This window comes from Zerene cesonia, unplaced genomic scaffold (assembly GCF_012273895.1).
Source record: "Zerene cesonia ecotype Mississippi unplaced genomic scaffold, Zerene_cesonia_1.1 Zces_u009, whole genome shotgun sequence".
NCBI classification, from domain to species: domain Eukaryota; kingdom Metazoa; phylum Arthropoda; class Insecta; order Lepidoptera; family Pieridae; genus Zerene; species Zerene cesonia.
In genome coordinates this window covers 23,325-39,312 of record NW_024045139.1, presented here as the reverse complement: position 1 = coordinate 39,312, position 15,988 = coordinate 23,325, and the positions used below count along the sequence as shown (strand labels likewise).

The 15,988-nt window shown below is 36.8% G+C and overlaps 2 protein-coding genes across 2 annotated transcripts in view; one reads left to right on the top strand and one right to left on the bottom strand.

Annotated features, from left to right (window-relative positions):
- The first annotated feature begins 490 nt into the window (after positions 1 to 490).
- LOC119839146 (3'-5' RNA helicase YTHDC2-like) lies at positions 491 to 10,227 on the top strand. The gene is made up of 12 exons (XM_038365349.1): positions 491 to 896; positions 1,906 to 2,132; positions 2,922 to 3,023; positions 3,252 to 3,398; positions 4,112 to 4,259; positions 4,744 to 4,891; positions 5,243 to 5,418; positions 5,616 to 5,734; positions 6,127 to 6,268; positions 6,441 to 8,722; positions 9,333 to 9,466; positions 9,991 to 10,227. Exons 1-12 carry the CDS (start codon positions 683 to 685, stop codon positions 10,181 to 10,183), a joined length of 4,032 nt encoding a protein of 1,343 aa, XP_038221277.1. The 5' UTR covers positions 491 to 682; the 3' UTR covers positions 10,184 to 10,227.
- Positions 10,228 to 14,948: 4,721 nt separating this feature from the next.
- The window catches only part of LOC119839182 (general transcription and DNA repair factor IIH helicase subunit XPD), a 12,436-nt gene continuing 11,396 nt past the window's right edge, over positions 14,949 to 15,988 (bottom strand). Inside the window, exon 19 of the mRNA XM_038365392.1 lies at positions 14,949 to 15,423. Coding sequence (XP_038221320.1) covers positions 15,286 to 15,423 — 138 coding nt within the window. The 3' untranslated portion in view covers positions 14,949 to 15,285. The remainder of the gene's footprint in view (positions 15,424 to 15,988) is intronic.

Genomic DNA, 15,988 nt, shown 5'->3' with positions numbered 1-15,988 from the left:
AATTGCATTTAATGTCTTGCACATTTTGAATACAGCGTCCACTTAGTATCGTTATAAAAAGGAATTGCGGTGCGTCGCCTGATGGTAAGTGAGAAAAGCAGCCCTCGACTCCCCCACTCACATTACGAAACTTAGAGGCATGTTGCTATTTCGGGAGGTCGGTGGGGTTATGGAAATTCCCCTGTGCGAACAGGCCGAATTCGTGCCGAAGTGTTTTCGACTTCCACGTTAGAACTTATATATGTACTGTATGTACATTAAAGTATTTTATTACTTAGTGACAATTTTGCTTTGCACATTTCTGAAAGTGTCACGTTAGGAACGAATTACACTCGATTCACATGATCATATATAGTGTTGCATAAGGTAGTACCTATGTTATTACTTGCTCCTATGATTTACTCTGTGGTTAAGTTGCGTAGTAAATAGTTCTTAATCTGTGGGACGTGGGTTGAGTAGGTGTTGCTAGTTCTTAATCTGTGGTAGAGTAAAAACTTCAGTAATGAGTGACGTCTGTTGCATTTTGTCAAAAAATAGAAATAGAAACAAATTTTTCCAATTTCTGTTTTTAATAGTTTTAATGCCTGTGTTTTCATAAATTAGAATTCAGTTTTAATTTTAATTATTTATATGTTTCTTCAAATGCTTTGCTTTCGTTATTTTAGCTTAAGTTGAAGTAAAAATGAGTTCTAAAAGGGGTAAGCGTAATATAGGGAATAAGCATTTTCCAATAGCTGAATCCGTCAGCATAGCTTTGAAGATACAGCTGGATAAGTTTCTTAGTGACGAGAATGAGACAGAACTCAAATTTCCCTCGTTTTTGTCGGCTCAAGAACGGGGTTTCATACATGAGACTGTGGCCAAGTTGGGGCTGAAGTCTAAGTCGCGCGGGAAAGGTAAATTAATGTTTGAGTGCATTGTTATTTTCTTAATTAATTGATTTTAAGTAATTAACAAGTGTTTCCATATTCTCGTGTTATTGTCCTTGGAGGTGTTTTTATTCTTGACTACACCATATTTCATAAAATTAGTTTGTCATGGTGTAATCTTGTGAATTTGATTTTAAAACTTTTATCCTATTATACTCATAGCTTGGTTTATAAGTAATAAGTTGTTATTAATCTACATACATCAATGCTACTTTATTTATAGTGATGTATGTATAATTTACCACAGCATGGTTATGCACGGGCTAATATTTACAACAGTTTCATTGTATATCAATTTTACTTTTAGTAATGTTAAACAAATAAATCTATAAAAAATTATGAGAACACCAATTTTTTTTATTGTAGATCTATAGAGATAAAGCAAATTATTGCGTGTTGTTTTATTGTGCAAATAACTTACCTTCTATCTATCAATGAAAATACAATATGTGAAATTATGTATCTCTGCTACCTCACAATATTAACAAAGAATTTGGATAATATTTTGTGTTTATTTGTTTTGTTTTGTTTATTTAGAATGAAAATTCTTGACGTTTTCCTCACAACTTGCTGAAGAATGTAAAACAAAAAAAAAAAAAAACAAATTTTGTAGAATAATATGACATATTGCCATGATTAATTACATTTAAAAAGTAGAGTCAATCAGGGTAAATGTAAGTGTAAGTGTGTGTAAGGGAGTAATTGGAAACACTTCTTCAAAATATATAACTATGTTAAAAAATTTTGCTTATAATGACAATATTTTTTTTTTTATAAAATGTGTATGAAAACTTATAAGATTAAGGATTTTTTTAACATTTTGCCTTTACACAAAAAAATTATTAGGAATTTTTTTGATTGATTCCCTAATTGACCCTATTTTTTAAATGTAATTAATCATGGTCATATTTCATAATGTTTTGAATATTGCCTGTATATTGACTGAGAGGTAACAGGCCCTATTCAATAATTTTAGGAGTGAACCGATATATAACAATCTACAAAAGGATTGGATCGACAATAATTCAAAATGACGCAAAGCTTATACTTGACTCGAACATGCGGTGTACCATCACGGAACTGGTCAACGCCTTCCCCATCACCAGTAAGGAGAAAGAGGATCTCAGTTGTTGTCCAGAGAAAGAAAGGAGTCCTCAATTGGCCCATAAGACAATGGGACAGTTGAACAATGGTGTGGCCCAGGTGAGACATATTGTTTTTGCAACAAAATAGCTTATGACATGTTTTATTATGAAGTTAGTTTTCTGTCTGCTGCTTCACCCACATTATCTTAAACTTAAAAAATTATTTACTTAAACTTTTCTCATTAACCACTCTCTTTAATAAAGAAAAATTCATCAAAATCTGCTGTGCTGGTATAAAGATCTAAGATTTACAGACAGACTTATAAGAGTGACTTTATTTTATACTATGTAGCTATAGTCTAGCATTGGAAAGGATGTTTTGGTCAGGAGGTCTAGTTTTGTTTTATGTATGTATTTCTATACATTATTTAAATTTCTTCTTGGTTTTGACTAAATTAACCAAGACTTGACTTTGGTTGGTTGAAAAGGTATATTTCCTAGAGCACTATGTGAATGTGTTGTTAAACTTTTTAATTATAATCTTATTACTTGATCGCCTACACTCACTTTCCCACCATTTAAGACCCAATGAAACACAATTTCTCCTAATTGACTAGTTGATTGTATCAAGTTACTTATTAGTGCTTTTTAACTTACATTCTCAAAACCAAACAGGTTTCTCAATTCAATTGTATTTTGTTTTTCTTTGGTATTGTTAATCAATAAAACCATGAGTTTTAAACCCATTGAGGTGTTTTATATGAAACTTGCCATGTGGGAGCAAATTTTAGAATCTTTAGTCTTTAGCCTTTAGAGATCTTGGTTACCTATTTTTGTAGAAAAAAATCATTTACTGGACTTACTACTTTATCAAGAAGGTAGATTACAATTTATGTATGTTTTTCAGATTCCAAACACATCATATAATCCAGATTTAATCAAGTTCAGAGAGAAGTTACCTGTGTATGAGCAGCGACATGAATTAATGAACGCTATTAATTCGAACCAGGTTTGTCTTCTGTTGCTGTGTATATATGCTGCTTGATATATTTTTGTCTAGCCTTTCGCAATCAACTTTATCTGATATTATAAATAATGGAAATATTTAAAGAATAAATTCGACCACGAGCAGCACTTGAACGCATGTCTTCTGTCGTAGCGCGTCAACGCCTCACCTCTAAGCTACCCATGATCTTACTTCAATTATATATTATATCATAATTTTGTTACATTACAGGTGATCATAGTAGCGGGTGCTACTGGTTGCGGCAAAACGACGCAGCTGCCGCAACTCGTGCTCGAACACTGTCAGGAGCACAAACAACCCGTGCGGATTTACTGCACCCAGCCGAGACGGATCTCAGCTGTTTCTGTTGCTGAGAGGGTAATATTTCAATTCCAAATATAAAATAAAATGCTAACTTTTCAAACATTTATTGTCTTAACCGATAGAATTATCCACCTCTTAAATTGCAAAAAAATCTTAATATTTTGATGTTACTCAAAAGATGCTGAAGTATAACGTTTATCCGGTTCGAAGGACCGTGAAAACAATATTGGCTATTATCTTATCTTACTATCCTACTTCCTATCCTACTAATATTATAAATCCTATCCTATCCTATTTCCTTCCTACTAATATTCTACTAGTCCTACTTCCTACTATTCTACTAATATTATAAATGCGGAAATTTGTAAGGATGTGTGTGTTTGTTGCTCTTTTACGCAAAAACTGCTGAACCGATTGCAATGACATTTGATACGTAGACAGCTGGACAACTGGAATAACATAGAGGCAACTTTTTATTCCGATATTCCTACGGGATACGGACTTACGCGGGTGAATCCGCCGGACGCAACTAGTATTGTGTATATGGTGAAATAAGACCGACGCGGCGGAATTATAATGGTTAAGTATCATGGTAGCGACAAATAAATTACTTGACCTACATTATTATTTACCTATTTTCTTACACATTAATTTTAAACTATGCATAATATATTGTCCGAAGCATTGTGCCTCGGATGGTTTATCCTCAGAACTAAGATAATATATTTGTGAATATTGTGTTTCTCATACATCGTCTCCACCTACAGGTAGCGTACGAGCGCATGGAGAAGATAGGCCAGTCCGTTGGCTACCAGATCCGTCTGGAGTCGCGCGTGAGCCCGCGCACCGTGCTGCACTACTGCACCAACGGCGTGCTGCTGCGGACGCTCATGGCCGGCGAAGACGCGCTCACTGGTGAGATACACTACACTATACCATACCACACTACACTTCACTTCACTACACTTCACTACAACTACACTATAAATTACACTAGACACGTCGTTAAATCCTGTACTAGTTACTGCACTCTACTATACTACATACCCTGCTATATACTTCACATCACACCACCTCTCCCAATATCTACACTTTCCTCTTGCTACATACAATATTACACAATAAAATTACTTATGCAATAATTTCATATAAAAAATAATATAAATTGTTGCTAAGACTAATCTCGCCCCAACGATAGACCTTGCTACTAGCATAATTGTATTGTTATTACAATTTTAATGCTTTATATAGTATTAATGGTTTGTTAAGTTGATTCCTATAAAACTAATTAGTACTAGGAAGGCAAGTTTCTTTACATTGGTCCATCGAGCCGGATATCAATTAGCGACCTGAATCCAGATACGGCACCTGGTCACAATTATATTATTTATCACTCCAGGTGTGACGCACGTGTTCGTCGACGAGGTGCACGAGCGCGACAAGTTCAGTGACTTCCTGCTCATAGCGCTGCGGGACGCGATCGCTCGCGTCAAGGATCTCAAAGTGATCCTCATGTCCGCTACTATGGACACGCAGATATTTTCGAGGTATGGACTTAGAAAAATTATTAATTGGGTAAGCGGGATTTTTATTATAGGTTTGTTAAAAATATAGTTTAAAAAAATGAAAAAATGGATTTTAATGATAGAATCAACTAAACTGTCTACAAAGTTTCAATCAAATCTGTCCATTTAAAGTGGGTTGAAATACGACTCTAAAGGAGTTGGTTACAAACAAACTTACAAGCATAAAAATACATGTTAAATCTATAGATTGCCCCTATGTAAAACCTTAGTAACATTCAGTGTTGATATATTCCGAGCAAATAAGTGAACACATTATTTCTTGTTATCCACAATTATTATAATGTAATAACACAAAACACAATTTTTTCTCAGGTATTTCAACAGTTGCCCCGTGATCACAATACCGGGCAGGCTACACGATGTCCAAAGGCATTACTTGGAGGATGTACTTAAGTTGACCAAGTACAGTAATAAGAAAATGGCGATGGTGGAGAGGGAGTTAAAAGCTAAGCTTAAGACGGGCCACAGTTATTGGTCCCAGCTCGAGGGTGAGTCATTTTAATTGTAACTGTAACATTTTAATTGTAAACACTTTAAATATTGCTAACTTACTTATAACTTTTTCTGCTCATTGATAAAATTTTTGCCCCATTCTTGCTACATACCTAGCTCAGTAAACTACTAATTAATGAAATCTTTTGAACCATATCAAGAATTAAGGAACTAATAAATAGCCTAATTATAGGCCAGAAACATGGTGACCCAATAGAAGAGAAGAATAGAGAAGAGAAAGAGAATCTAGACCCAGCACTTCAAGCCGACATGGATGAATTTCTGGATGAGTGCTTCAACGAGGGCAGTTTGGTAAGTGTTATCTTAAGAGACCTTGTGAGATAAGTCACGATTAGGAATACTTGTGAACCTAGGTTATTATGGTCTACTTTTATGTTATACTAGCTGCGCCCCGCGGTTTCACCCGCGTAAGTCCGTATCCCATAAGAATATCGGGATAAAAAGTTGCCTATATGTTATTCCAGTTGTCCGCCTGTATATGTGCCAAATTTCATAGCAATCGGTTCAGTAGTTTTTGTGTGAAAGAGCAACAAACACACACACATCCCTACAAACTTTCGCATTTTTAATATTAGTAGGATATAATTAACGGTGAATTAATATTTCGCACGATTTGATTATACGTATATCTGTGTGCGGCCATAGGGTGCAATGGTGTAGTGTGTGTGTGCGTGTGTGTGCAGGACTCGTTCAGCCAGGTGCTGTACATGTTCCTGTCGGAGGGCGTGGGGGTGGACGCGCAGCACTCCGCGTGCGGCCGCTCGGCTCTACACGCGGCGGCCGCCAGGGGACTTACACAAACAGCTCAGCAGATACTGCGTATTGGTAAGTGTTAAAAAAAAATTGTTCTTTGTTTTGATACACACCTTTATTTCAAATCAAAAATTATTTACCTTTGATGTTTGGATTGATAATTGTTGATTACTATTACTTGTACGTATGTACGTATAGTATTCTGAATTCATTATATTTGAAATGATGTGATTTTTGTTTTTAGGTGCCGACCCATCGTTGAAAGATAAAAATGGTAAAACTGCGTACGATTACGCTATGGATGGGGGTCACACAGAATGCGCTAAGCTCCTCTCCACATTTAATCATATGGAAGAGGCCAAAAGCAATGAAGAAGAAGACAGTGCGGCTGATAACTTCCTCCTAGACGTTTATCATCACTCATTCTCAGAAGAGTTGATAGATCACGATCTCATGTTAGCTTTAGTTAAGCATATCCATTTAAATATGGCTAAAGGCAGCATTCTCATATTCCTTCCTGGCTACGATGACATAGTGACCTTGAGAGATATGATTCAGTCGTGCTCAGACATGAACACATTGAAATATCAAATATTCACATTACATAGCAACATGCAAACACTAGATCAGAAGAAAGTGTTTAACCCATTGCCTAATGCTAGAAAAATAATCATATCGACAAATATAGCGGAAACTTCCATAACTATTGATGATGTGGTGTACGTTGTGGATTCGTGTAAAGTCAAGGAGAAGTATTATGAGTCGAACGGTGGAGTTTGCTCCTTACAATGCGTGTGGACGTCAAGAGCTTGTTGCCAGCAGAGGGCCGGCCGTGCAGGAAGAACGAAACCGGGTCATTGTTTCCACATGTGCTCCAAGAGGCGATTCAAGACACTGCCACTCAATTCGGTGCCAGAAATACTTCGTGTACCATTACAAGAACTATGTCTCCATACGAAACTTTTAGCGCCTGGAAATACTCCCATAGCAGATTTCCTATCAAAAGCTCTCGAACCGCCATCATTTTTGGCCGTGAGAAATGCAGTTACACTGCTCAAGACGATCGGAGCGTTGACTCCCATGGAGGATTTGACAGAAATCGGACAACATTTACTGGATCTCACAGTTGAGCCAAAATTAGGCAAAATGTTACTTTATGCTTGCGTCATGAAGTGTCTAGATCCAATACTGACTATAGTATGCAGCTTATCAAATAAAGAGCCGTTCCAAATATCCATGAACCCGGAAAATAGAAAGAAAGGCAGCTTGGCGAGGAAGGAATTCGCCTCTGAAAGCTATTCTGATCACATGGCTCTGCTTCGAGCTTTCCAAGCGTGGCAGATAGCAAGATCGAATGGCACAGAGAAAACATTTTGTGCTAAAAATCTTATCTGCGGCGCCACTATGGAAATGATCGTCGGATATCGTTCACAGTTGTTGGCTCAGCTGAGAGCCTTGTGTTTAGTGAAGGCGAGAGGATCCGGTGATATAAAAGACGTCAACTTGAACTCGGAGAAATGGCACGTTGTAAAAGCGGTGCTAGTCAGTGGATTGTATCCGTCCATAGCTCGTGTAGACCGAGATTCTTGTACATTGCGAACATCGAAGGAGGTGAAGGTTGCGTTTCATCCGAGTTCAACCCTGCATAGGGGTGGAGGAGTGAGTGGCTCGCAGAAATCCGTTCAAAGCCTGCCAACAGACTGGGTTGTGTTTGAAGAAATATCTCGCGTTGGAAGATTTTGCTTCATCCGGTGTAACACTTTAGTCACACCATTGACAGTGGCGTTATTCAGTGGGCCGTTGAGATTACCAGCTGGGGCTTTAACCCAGAGAGCTAACCCTCCAGGGCTATCCAGCGATTCAGATAGTGAAGCGGACGAGAATAACTCCTCTCCCGACACGGCAGTATTGACATTAGACGACTGGATGGCATTCACTGCGGACGCATCCGACGCGATAAGCGTTTATTACTTGAGACAAAAATTATGCGCTCTAGTCATACGGCGAATGTCGAACCCCGGCAAGGCAATGACGCCGCTCGACGAACAGATACTCAATACCGTTGTACACGTGCTGGGTGCGGAAGAGAAGAACGTAGGTCTCAACCAACCGGCTGGTATTGGCCAGCGACCGAAACCGCTGACTGTAGACTCCCCAATATGGCGGACGAGGGAAGAGGAACAATACCGCCATGAGAATAAATACTACCCACAGTACAGTCAAAACGATTTTGCCAATAGTTTTTACCAAGGATACGGGTACAGGAATGGCCAACGACCAGGATGGAGGAATGATGGGATGCCTCAAGGATTCTCTCCGCAGTCGTATAGTGGGCCCAAGAGTCCAATGTCGCCAAACGGAAAGACTTTATTAGCGAATATAGAGAAATACGCAGAGAATGGAGAGAGCAATACGCGGTATTTTATAGTAAAGGCGGATGACTTGCACAGTGTTGAAATGGCTCAAGCGAGCGGTAACTTCCCTTTTACGCAGTCCACTCTAAAGAAACTACAGAAAGCTAAACAGGTGAGATACGATTTTTTTTTGTTTATATTCTGCAATTTAAACGACATAACGTTTTTCTGTGTTTGATTTAATTGAATTAAGTAGTTAATTCAAGTATTCTTTAAGTTCAAGTAATTGTAATCTTCTAGGGATGGATTGAACAATTTTAAACGATCTTGCGAGTTGCTCTTTGGAACCGACTTCAAAAATAAGAAGAGATTTTCAATACGACTGTATTTTTTGTTTGTTTGTTTTTTCATAAATTTTACTGGGTGAAGCCATTTTTATGAATTCTATTTTCATTTTAAAGCTGATGCCTCTCATGTCGTCCTTTTAAAATTTGGTATATTTATATCTTCAAATTGTCTAATTTGAAGGTGGTTAAGTTTTCTATTTTTATTATGAATCAACAATTTCTTAAAATTATTCGCCACTATATCGTTATTAAAATGAAATAAATATAAAAAAAACATGTATTCGTAAAAAGTTTTCTAATATTGCCGCATCAAAGAATATTTAAATACACTTAAAAATGTGATTTTTCACGTTGAGTATAATGCTTGTTGAATAATGTGTGGTCGTATATAAATACAGATAGTATTGTATGTAATGCAAGTGTAATGTCGCGCAGGAGGGCAGCCGCGTGGTGGCGATATTCACGTGCGCGGGCGCCGGCAAGGTGGCGGGCGCGGCCGCGCTGGCCGAGCCGCCCGCGCCGCTCGACTGGCTCGCGCACGCGCACCACGTGCCCTTCCACATGCTGCGGTACTTACTTGACCAACACCCCTCCCCCCCCTCTTCAAATCTACATTATCATTATCATCACCATTATCATCGTCATCATCATAATCATGACAATAATAAACTTAAAAATAGTATTGAGTGTAAATGCTCATACATCATTCCCGTCAATATTATTATCATGGCTATCCAATTTTCTAAAACGAATAAAAAAATCACACAAATATTATTTTATTCCACATTAAAAACACATTATGGTTTCTTCCCCTCAAATCATATAGGTATATACATATTGATCGTTACAACACTCTGTGTAACGATAGATAGCGTTCGTTTTTCTTTTATCCCAGCCAAACCAGCTGCCCATAATAACAGGCCCCCCTAACACCATAGATAAACGTTCAGTTATATCATTCAAATTGTTAATTATATACTTACTACTTCTATAATAATAAACTTACTTTTTCGTATCATACTAAAAGCACTAATTTTTAACTTCTTTTTCATTTTCGAATCGTACTAAAGGCAAACATGTATATAATTTCCAGGCACATATCAAACTCGCTGGCCGGAAACGCGCGAGTGACAGGCGCGCGAGACGGCACGGAGATCTGCCCGGCGGCGGGGCGCGCGCTGCTCGCGGCGCTCACGCAGCGGCGCCGGCCTCCGCCCCCGCCCCCGCCGCCGCACCCGCACCCGCACCCGCCCCGCCCCATACAGAAGCACCCCGCGGACCAATAGCGTCCAGCCCACGCGCGTGCACACGATCTCACTACGCCGCAGTGTACGGATACCCTCGCCCTGGCCCCGCCGCAGACCCCATATACAGACTCTGGAACGCAATTCTTCGACTTGGATCGGACGCAGTTTCAGATTGCGCAAGATTCAGAGCTATGTCTCGGCATGCGAGACGGCGCGCAAGCGTACTTTAGTGACTACACGCAGTATATGCATCACGCTCACACAGATTTGCCGTTGGACATCCATTCGTATGCTCAGTACTATATGAACCCATTTGAAACGTCGGAACTGTACACATGTACGCCATATTTCAGTGACCCTCAACTGCAATCGCCGTCTACCTTACCCGTTACACAAACATCTCCCTCTCTCTTTCTGAGCGCTACAAACGATCATTTCGACCGTAAAATCAATGAAAATATCAAGGAGACGCATTCAGCGGAAAGGTGCCGTACGAAACTTAAGAATGATCCAACTATAAATAATTTAAATAACCTTTATTATGGATATGCATCGCCACAGTCGCTTTTTTACGACAACACCCGCAAGCAGTACGGTTCATTCGACGATATTAAAGATATTGCTACGGTAAATTTGCATCAATCCGAACTCGATAGAAGGTTATCGAGCCAAAGTGGTAATAATAATACATTTGAATACGTGAACTTTTATCAGAGCGCTACTGAGAATCTAATTACTGATTACACTGCTGATAGCTACAACTTATTCGAACACAATAGCTTTTTTTCTCAACAGACGTTACCGAAATCGGATGATTTCGATTTCACTTTGGATATAGGTGAAGATAAATATCAAGACAGTATGTTACAAAACCTTACCATATTTAATCAGCATTTTATTGAAAAACCAACGGTTATAGATGATACGCATATGAAAGCAAAAATAATAGAGTTGCCTCCGGATAGCCCATCCGATCAAAATAATGTAGGTCTTGCTTCCAAGATTTACAACAAAAAAGATATTTATCCAGTGGTTGAACAGTTTCTCCAAAATTTTAAACTCAGCAACGACATGGAAAAAGTGTCATACAACAATGATTTAATAAAAACATTGGAAACCGATAATCATTTTAGTAACCATTCAACGTCTATAGGTGAAAAACTATTGAAAATGTTTGAGAAAAGCCGTCCAAGTCCTATCGAAAAAAAAGAGGATGAAACTAATTCGGAAGAAGCAAAACAAAATTTAGAAGCCGATAATAGTATGCAAAGTGTTCCTTGTGATGAAAGAGATCTTAAAATATCAGGTATATTTGAAAACAAAAATAAATTGGACACAATCACAAGCACTGATGAAAATTATGAAAGTAAAGACAATTTGCCAAAGTGTGAAGCTCAAAAGGAAGACGACCATCAGCATGCTAAAAAAGATGATAAAGTAAATAGCTTCATAGTATTCGATTTACCACGACAGCAAAAATGCAGCATAAAAGATAGAATTTCAACTGTCCAAAAAACTATTAAGAAATCCATGATTAAAACAAAAGTGCCTATGAGGCATTGTTCTAGTTCTTTACGAGATATGAAAAGAAATCTAGCAAATAAAAACGAGCATAGTGATAATCTTGATGACAATACAAAATTTGATTTCACGCCCAGATCATTTAAATTATGTGCTAAAGATAATTCTCCTTTATTCGACAATAGTAAAAATAAACTTGATACACAAAAACAACCGGATCTTGATTCTGAGGTATTAGATAAGGATATCAATACACGCACATTTAATGAAAAATATGATAAAAAAGCTACAACTGAAATGGTGAATGGTAACAATGAAAAGAACGATGAAATAAAACATGTTAAACATACTGAGAAAAATATCGAAAGTTCAAGCGTGGCACCTCAATTGCAATTAGAGACTGATAACGAAGACCTTAAAATTTGCAAAATAGAAAAAGAAATACATAACATCTCTAGATCAAACATGCCTCTAGAATTAACAAAACACAAACATAAAAAAATACTTCAACTTACGGAAATTCAGATGGCTCCAAACTTGGAAAATACTGATCAGTTGATTAAAAAGAGTATAAGCGAAAGTGTAGATAAAGTCTATATTAAACAAAAAGAGAAACATGTTATCGATTCAAGGAAGAAAATAGTCGAAATGGAAACGGTTATAATTAAAGTGAAGACAGATGGAAAAGTGATCCAATCCAAAAATATTGATTCAAATGATGTCACTAAAAAGAGAGCAGAAAACGAAGACATCGCTCCAAGTGATAAATCAGTAGAGGCAAGAGAGGCGGCTCAGAAGAGGATCTTTATGACCGTGACCAATCCGGCCACATCGTCTAGACATGATAACAAGAAGCAACCCCTAAAAGGAGACAAGCAAGATTTGCATCAAACCACCAAAAGTAACATCCAAACATCTGAAAAATTAATAAAATTGGAATCTCAACTTGAATTTAAGTACACTAAAGGTGATATTAAAAAGGATAGTCACCGCCACGCCCGACAGTCTGAAGCTTATAGAAAATACAGTCTGACGATGGACAGCGAGGATAAAGAAGCCGCTATAGACACTGAAGTGAACACCCAACAACCAGATCTCGATTCCGATTCCTGTTCATCCGACGGTAACCAGCGTCATAAGCGGAAGATGAGGAAGAACAGAGCGGCGTATAAACATCGCTACCAGCACCAGAAACGGGTGAAATGGAAGAGTTGCAAGCAAAATAAACACAACAAAGGTCAATCGGAGAAGGAGTAACTAAGAGTTAAAGAGAGTTAGAGTAAGCAAAACATAAGTCACGCAAACATCAATATTTTTAAAACCGCTAACGACGACACGGTTTGACATAACTGTATTATTAATTCCATGATTTGTCATACATTTTATAAAAATCTTTGGGTCGAAGATCCAATGAAATATAATAACTATCACCAAATGATGCATTTACTTATATTGATAGAAGTTTGTGTAACTGGGGATCAAAATACAATACACTAGTACAACGATGCCAGCGTAATGTTGGTGCTTATTATAACGAAATACCCAAGTCGGTGATTAAAATAAAATTTTTATTGTAAATTTTAGAAATGATTCGTTGGACATTTAGCAATAGAATTATCCAATTTTAGTCCCTATATCCATAAGTCGTATTAAATCAGATCATACTTATGTGTGAAGTTTCAATGAAAATAGCTTTTATCTTAAATATGTGGTGTTTTAGATGTTGAATAAAGTACCAATAATTTATTAATTGTAATTATACTCAGTGTTGTGTCAACTCGATAATAGAACTATGAAAAAAATAAAAGTTCATGGAAAGATGTCAATGGATAACATTCGTACAAATCTTTCGTAGCTTATAAAATTACTTATAATTTATCTTTTCCGTTATTTCTATGGTTTGTTTGTTACGGTTTTGATTCTTTTTCTTTAATGAAATGTTACAATTAATTTAAATTTCTAAATTTGTTCGGTCGATTTTATGAAAGATATGCCTTAAAAAGTACTTATAAGTTTTTATGACTAATTGTTTTTGTTATATATTTAAAATTCATTACCATCCATACAAGTGAATTTAAGATGACTCGTGCCCCAATAATTTTAAGTTGTGTGCTTGTGTTATAACACATTAAAGTTCGTTACTGTAAAGATTCAACACTGTGTATCTTATTATCGTTGTTCATTGTCTGCGCTAATGAAGCTAATGTAAGGTTTATAGGGTTCCTTCAGTATTATCAAGTTAGTTTACCGATCCCATAAACTTAGGTATAAATAGCAGGATTTTATTGAAGACTAGATATAAAACAGTCAGTTGTTATAGGATTGACTACCTTTGAGCTAGCTACAGATTTTATATCGGTCTACATTAATTATAAGGTGACTAATAGTGTGACTTTTAAAAATATAAAATAAATAGCTTTTGACAGTCGTTCGAGACGTTGTAAACAAAATCTTTTAAATGAAAGAGTTTCCAGAGTTACTGAGCCTTTGCCGCGTGCGAGGCGCACAAGGATGGTGGTTGGTCGATGCGATACGGTTTTTGTGTAAAATATTTTCAAGCACTTTTACTGAAATATATATATGGATGTGTATATATAGCGTTTTATTTGCAACCCACTCTCATTATGACTCCTTTTTTCTAGTAAAGTAATGAACCCCAGCTCAAGTATTTTTTTTTTTAATAAAAAATTGCAAAGGTCTCAATATATTTAGAGCTTTACCAAAAATTATATATATACTATAACTTAGATTTATAACAGTAATGTAGCTTGTTTGATATGAATATATTATATATAAAATTCCTGTGTCTCAATTTTAGTTGCCTAATTCCTCCGAAACGGCTGGACCGATTCTTATGAAATTTTGTGTGCATATTGGGTATGTCTGAGGATCGGTCAACATCTATTTTTCATGCCCTTAAATGATAAGAGTATGGCAGAACAGCGTCAGCTAGTAATAATATGTAATTACAATAAACTAGAGACGTAAGCATAAATTAATTTAAGATAACATGTAACTCATTTTAAGAGAACGAATTGTTTTTATGAGTTAATAAAGTCTCTCAACCTTATATGATTGATTAAAAAATTCCGTTGAAAATAACAGTATGTATGTATAAATAAGAGAAAATGTCGGAAAGGGGTCGGTTTTACCTTATGATTGTTAAGTGTGAAGATAGTTGGGATGCTAGGAGTAAGAGGAACAATTGTCTTATTTCTGATGGATTGGAGGATTGGATATTGGAATTAAGGAAGAAAGTAGTTAACGAAAGTAAAAATTCATGTCAATGTATTCATTTATTAGGAATCACTTTACAAACACGTTGCTTTGCAACACCGTTTAATATAAAACAAATCAGTCATTACAAGATTTCTCCTTGATATCTTATTGTATATTATATTGATATCAGTTTTTTTCCAAGTCTGCCATCTTTACATTTATAGAAAGAACACCACTGTGACACCACAATGATTTCGCAAGATATTTATTAAAGTAATCCTCCAACAAACGCCCGGCTTTCGGACATTTTATGTATGCCAGCACTAAGAAGCGCTAAATTAAATTGTTTCACGGCCATCATCACTGTCGCATGTTACACTGGCTTCCACACTTTCACTGAATCACTTCTGCAGAACTTGTTTTTCGATCTTCTCCTGTTGCTCCTTGGACTGGAGCTGTTGCAATGTCAGCAGAGACACGCCCAGCTGGTCCTCGCGCGTGAACGGCTGCGCCATCTGCCGTAACCAGCGTTTGCATATCTGTGGAACGTTCCAGAATCGATTTAGAAGATTAGTAGATCAGAAGTTATTGTAGAAGAAATAATATGAATTAAACATGTGAGTGATTAATGATAATAATTTTAAATAGTATAAGTCATTTTTTACGTTAAAGTTTTGTGAAAGTCCATTTAATAATAACATTTCGTAAATTTTTTGTTATATTGCTGTCTTAGTTTGAAAATCCTACGTAGGAAAAGTGCCGATAATTAGAAATTCACGATCTCTACTACTTTTAGCTTTTTAAGACGCAATAATAGATATACATGATGATTACGACTTAAATAGATTTTTCGCTATTCGGAATTTATAAAAATATATAAAAGGGGCGTACATTGTATAAAAACATACTTTAGAGAGCAACTGAGTTGGAGGTTCGCCTGTTCACATTCGCAGAAGCATTGCCTATACAAAACGTTGTCCGCTTTTAGAGGCTAAGGGATATGGAAAGGATTGATGACTGGAAGGAAGGAACTGGAAAGGAAAAGGAAACGGGTCTCCAGTAAAGAAAATATCAATTGCTTCACGTTCAAACATTAACCACAAA